We start from the raw sequence: 6,477 nt of genomic DNA on the forward strand, positions 1-6,477 counted from the left end.
TTGTTGATAAAAAGTCCCCCCCCCCCCCCCCCCCCCGGAATTATAACTGCAGTCTGTTTGCTGTGATGGCACTTGGAGACAATGGGCTGTGAATAGGTTTTACATTGTATGTACTAAGCAAGAAGGTAACGTGAAGTATGGCTGAGAATTCTTAGGGTAAATAAATATAAATATCTTTTAGTGTTTTAGGTCAGGTCTTCCATGGTTATGAATAAAACCAAGAAAGGTGGAGATCTGAGTGTCAAGAAAAAATTATTACTATTATATCAGAGCATGTTTAAAATGGGGGAAAACTAGCATCTGGTGATAGCAGAAGTTCCCTTTTGAACAAACCCTGAGACTAAGCTGAATATACCACAGCTAAATACAGTTGATGGATTTGGTCATTTCAGCCTTCTTTCTCATCTGATTTCATATTTCCTGGTCGACATTTGTAAGTAACATGACTGGAGGGAAACTTAGAAGCTACGTTACAGGAGTCCTTTCATAAGCACAAAGAAATCGGTGTTTTGGGGATTTAATTTGGCATTGACAGTATAATAAGTTAACGTGTAACAAAACAGACATAATTAAAAAAAATTTTTTTTTTAAGTTTATTTATTTTGAGAGACAGAGAGACTGGAGGAAGGGCAGAAAGAGAGGGATGGAGAGAGGGAATCCCAGGCAGGCTCCACGCTGTCAGCGCAGAGCCTGATGTGGGGCTTAAACTCACGAACTTTGAGATCATGACTTGAGCTGAAACCAGGAGTCAGACATTTAACTGACTGAGCCACCCAGGCACCCCAAAACAGAGGTAATTTTAAAAAGAAGGGGATGAAACTGGAAACATGTAAACCATAGAATTTAGGTGCACAACGTAAGGATGGGAAGAAAATTACCTAAAGTCTGATCCTTCAGAATATCAGATCATCCCTCTGGTACCTCTTTAGGGCATTCTCATCTACTTCTTTAGGGCCTCTCTAGTTCTCTGTATTTCCCATTCCTAGATCAGCCCCCTTTTTTTTCAATGAGTGTTTCCTTTTCTTCACCGTGCTTTATGTTTATTTCTACTGTGTATATGAAGTCTTGAAGTACATATTTGTAAATTGCCAAATATAGTTGTTTGTTATAAGTTTCTATCCCCCTTTTTCCACCCTGTCAGGTTTTATTTCTTCTGATACAAAAGGATGGGGCAACACGACTATTTGGATCTGTCTTATTTCATAAAACTAAGTCAACTGTGAAAAAAGGCATTTGTTTGTAAGTGTAATTTCATCATAATTACCATAAGATTCGTGACTTATGATTGTGGTGGTTGTTTTGTTTTGTTTTTTTCCTTCATTTCTAGAAGTCTGCAAAGTTGATAACCAACTAGAACAGAATCAAGAAATCCAGCACAGACATTTCTGGCAGTCTCCATTTATCAACAACAAAACACTGACTGTACACAGAGGTAATGTATTAGGAAACATTTTTAATTTCAGCACAGACAGCATTCCTTCCATAAAAATACCCTGTAAATGTGACTCATGTGGTATGAATTTGAAATGTATTTCAGAATTAATTATTAATAAGAAAAACTATTTAAGTAAGAAGCCTGATGACCTCAATCCATGTGGGAAATTGTTCCTTCATAGTAACCCTGAAAAAACTCAAATGGGGGAGAAACCTTGTGAATTCATTCAGAATCAAAAATATGTAAGTTGTAATGAAAATTTCATTCCATATCAGAAAATTAAAAATGTACAACAATGCTTAATTCAAAGGAATAAGGAATATGAGGAATACGGGAAAGAGTTCCATGAGAAGGCACTTGTCCCATATAACCAAGCTTGTATAGGAGAGAGTCCTCATGAACATAATGAATCTGATAAAACGTTCTGTAATAATGCAACCCTCGTGGTCTGTAAGATAGCACAAAGAATGGAAAATCTTCATGAGTTTAATGAATACGGTAAAACATTTGAGAAGTCCTCCCTCTTGAAACCTAGAGTTCATTTAAAGGTGAAGGGTTATGAGTACATTGATAGAGTGGTTAGTTTCAATAGGAGATCAGACTTCCCTGACACAGGAGATAGAGTATTTGAATATAACAACTTGGGAGAACCTTTCTGGGAGAAGTCCGTTCTTAATATAACTCCGAGAACACACGTAGGAGACAAAGTCCATGAATGTAACGAATGTGGAAAAGCATTCTGCAAAAAGTCAAAACTCACCAAACACCAGAAAATACATCCAAGAGAGAAACCCTACGAATGTAAGGAATGTGGGAAATGCTTCTCTCGGAAATCCCTCCTCACTTTACATCAGAGAATCCACACAGGAGAGAAACCCTACGAGTGTAAGGCCTGTGGGAAATGCTTCTCTAGGAGTTCACACCTCATAATTCATCAGAGGACTCACACAGGAGAGAAGCCCTATGAATGTAAGGAATGTGGGAAGTGTTTCTACCATAAGTCCTATCTCACGGTACACCAGAGGATTCACACAGGGGAGAAGCCCTATGAATGTAACCAATGTGGAAAAACCTTCATAAGCAACTCAGTCCTCACAATACATCAGAAAACACACACAGGCGAGAAACCCTATGAGTGTAATCAGTGTGGGAAATTCTTCTCCAGAAACTCGTACCTTACAGTACATCTGAGAACGCACACAGGGGAGAAGCCCTACGAATGTGAGCTCTGTGGGAAAACCTTCTGTCACAAGTCAGATGTCACGAAACATGAGAAAACTCACATAGGGGGAAAACCCTATGGATGTAATCAGTGCGGGAAAACCTTTAGTCGTAACTCGGGCCTAAAAGTTCATCAGAGAACTCACACAAAGGAGAAACCCTATGAATGTAACGAGTGTGGGAAATCCTTTTCTGAGAAATCAGTTCTCACAGTACATCAGAGGATACACACAGGCGAGAAACCTTACAAGTGTAATGAATGTGGGAAAACCTTCTACAATAAATCGGACCTCACTAAACACCACAGAACTCACACAGGTGAGAAACCCTATGAATGTAAGGAATGTGGGAAATTCTTCTCTAGGAATTCATACCTTACAGTACACCAGAGAAGTCATACAGGGGAGAAACCCTATGTGTGCAAGAAATGTGGGAAAACTTTCTACCTTAAGTCAGACTATACAGTACATAAGAGAACACACAGAGGGGAGAAATCCTATCACTGTAATCAGTGTGGGAAGACTTTCACTTGCGGTTCAGTCCTCAGATCACATCAGAGAACTCACACAGGTGAGAAGCCCTATGAATGTAACGAGTGTGGGAAATCATTTTCAGAGAAATCCGTTCTCACCGTCCATCAGAGGATACACACAGGGGAGAAACCTTACAAGTGTAACGAATGTGGGAAGTCCTTCTATCATAAGTCAGATCTCACTAAGCATCAGAGAACACACACAGGAGAGAAACCCTATGAGTGTAAGCATTGTGGGAAAACCTTCAGTTGCAACTCAGGCCTCAAAGTACATCAGAGAAGACACGTAAGAGAGAAACCCTATGAATGTATTGAGTGCGAGGTAACTGCCAAGAAATCAGTTATCACAGCACATCCAAGGTTACACACAGAGGAAGAAAACTAGTAAATATAGTGGTGAGAGGAATCTTTCTCTCGTGAGTCATACCTCAAAATACCATGGAAAATTTACAAAGGACGTGACTCAAAGAATGTAAAGAATGGCAAATCTCTTACCAGAAGTCATCTTCCAGAGCAAACGAGAATACTCATAGGGGAAAACACTCTGAATTTGATGAATGTTTGAAAATCTGATGTAGATAAGACAACTAAAAATAGCTGCATGTGGAAGAAAGCCTACTAATACGTGTAGGGAGTATGGGGGATTATTTTATTATGAATTAGAGCTTATTAAACCAAGAATTTACATAGGAGGTAATCCTGTCAATCAGAGATACGAAAATGTTCTTCCAGAATTTGGCCATTAATAATCAGACCACATTTGGGAAAAACTGTCAGCATCTTACATTTTTTTTGAGACCTTTGTCCACAAGCTGTACTCATTTGTAGGTCAGAGGAGTAATAGGGGGGATACCCAAAGAATGCAGCAAACATAGTTGAGCAACTTTATCAGAAATGCCCTTTGTTGAGCAACACAATTGATAGTGAGAGGAAGTCCTAAACGTGTTTTGAACGTACAGGCTTTAACAAAATTCAGACTTTATTATATCTGAAGATTGTATTGAAGGAAGTATGTCTTTAGGAAATATGGACAGAAATTTTCCTATAGATATCTTATCCATAAAGTTATGCTTTTCTCTGATCTCAAAATTCTTTAATAGAAATAAAGCTGATGGTAGACATTTATAAAAATACTAACCATGCAACATGAAGCTTTTTGAAAAGAACAAATAAACAGAATAATCTTCTCAGTCTCTGATTTCACTTTTGGAGAAACACGTGTCACCCTGTAACATTCCCTATCATGAGCCATCGTATGTTTTTGATTAGTCTGCCCCCCAACTATGCTGATACCTCTGCAAATAATGTGTGATGGTCTGGTTTCTCCTGGGATCTACTATAGGGGTTCCCACCGTGGACTAGCCCAGCCCAGAATGTACACCGCCACCAGCCAGGGGCAGTCTGAAGGATGTGTCTGCTTCCTCTTCGTAGGTTCTGGAACCAGAAATAACATTGAGTGTATACTCTGTAGTACTCTAGTGCATATGACCTTTGTGCCCCAGTTCAAATTTATAGGAAGGAAGAGCATCTTAGCTTTGTTGCTTGAATTCAAGCCTGTTGACCCAATTATAGCCTGTCTCTCCAGGGGGGAGAAACTTGACATATTTCCTATGTGTGTCAAATTATGAGCAATAGCATAACCATTGTGTGCCTGTGTGCCTGATACAGGTTGGAAGTAATGTACTATGAGAATAGTTGAATTCTCTGCATACCGTCCTCAAAACTATCCCATACCCTATAACTTTTTCCACCTTCAGCACTTTTCTCGATTTACTTAATATTGATCCATGTCTCATTACTTTTACAATAATATTTTAATGTATGTTTGTGTGTGTGTGTGTGTGTGTGTGTGTGTGTGTGTGTGTGATTGATTTGCTAGGGTATCGGTGGGAACACGTGTTTTGTAACTTGTTTTTGTCTTCAGATGTATGGTTTTGATATTTATACATATGCTTTAGTTGATTTGTTTTAATAAAGCATAATATATGATTATGTAACTGTAACAATAATGTCTATTTTCCTGTCTGTGATTTTCAAAATTTTACGAGTTTCATTATTAAAACAATAATGTTTCAAAATTTAAAAAAATCAACTCTGGGCAGTCATTTAAATATGGTTAAATATACCCTATTTAAGTATCCAACTTGAGTTTTATTATATATGTGTGTGTGTGTGTGTGTGTGTGTGTGTGTGTGTATAAATTTACATCCAAATTAGTTAGCATATAGTGCAACAATGATTTCAGGAGTAGATTCCTTAGTGCCCCTTACCCATTTAGCCCATCCCCCCTCTGACAACCCCTCCCATAACCCTCTTTGTTCTCCATATTTATGAGTCTCTTCTGTTTTGTCCCCCTCCCAGTTTTTATATTATTTTTGTTTCCCTTCCCTTATGTTCATCTGTTTTGTCTCTTAAAGTTCTCGTATGAGTGAACTCATATGATATTTGTCTTTCTCTGACTAATTTCACTTAGCATAATACCCTCCAGTTCCATCCATGTAGTGCAATGGCAAGATTTCATTCTTTTTGATTGTTGAGTAATACTCCATTGTATATATACACACCACATCTTTATCCATTCATCCATCTGTGGACATTTGGGCTCTTTCCATACTTTGGCTATTGTTGATAGTGCTGCTATAGACATTGGGGTGCATGTGACCCTTCGAAACAGCACACCTGTATCCCGTGGATAAATGCCTTAGTAGTGCAATTGCTAGGTCATAGGGTAGTTCTATTTTTAGTTTTTTGAGGATATATATATATATTTTTTTTTTTAGTTTTTTTTTTTTGTGAGGATATATGTATTTTTAAGAAAGATCTGTTTAAACATTTTTTAAAAATATTTATTTATTTTTGAAAGAGAGAGCACAAGTGGTGGAGGGGCAGAGACAGAGGCAGACACAGAATCTGAAACAGGCTCCAGGCTCCAAACTGTCAGCACAGAGCCAGACATGGGCTTGAACCCACGAACTGCGAGATCATGACCTGAGCTGAATTTGGACGCTTAACCAACTGAACCACCCTGTCACCTCCTACTTGAATTTTAGTAAGAGTATACTCAACACGTATTACTTCTACAATTAAGAGAGACAACACCCTCATCACCAGGAGGGTTTCTCCTTCCCCTTCCCAGCCACTCCTGGGACTTCCTCCTCCCTCGTCGCCCCTGGCAACCAGTGATCTGCTTTCTGTCACTAGGTTAGATTGATGTTCTTAATATCATTTCACGTAAATGGATCTATACAAGATGTCCTCTTGCTCATCTGTCTTTTATTCTGCATGATTT

General features: G+C 38.6%; 1 protein-coding gene across 5 annotated transcripts in view; it reads left to right on the top strand.

Moving 5' to 3' along the window:
* Positions 1-5,191, top strand: part of LOC122492676 (zinc finger protein 260-like) — a 30,838-nt gene extending 25,647 nt beyond the window's left edge. For 4 of the 5 annotated variants that reach the window (XM_043596164.1, XM_043596168.1, XM_043596169.1 and 1 more), the window contains one exon: positions 1,328-5,191. In XM_043596164.1, the coding sequence (XP_043452099.1) occupies positions 1,328-3,573 (2,246 nt within the window). In that variant the 3' untranslated portion in view covers positions 3,574-5,191. The remainder of the gene's footprint in view (positions 1-1,327) is intronic. The other variant, XM_043596167.1, reaches the window with a different exon arrangement.
* The last annotated feature ends 1,286 nt before the right edge of the window (positions 5,192-6,477 follow it).

Source organism: Prionailurus bengalensis, chromosome D2, assembly GCF_016509475.1.
Source record: "Prionailurus bengalensis isolate Pbe53 chromosome D2, Fcat_Pben_1.1_paternal_pri, whole genome shotgun sequence".
Taxonomy (NCBI): domain Eukaryota; kingdom Metazoa; phylum Chordata; class Mammalia; order Carnivora; family Felidae; genus Prionailurus; species Prionailurus bengalensis.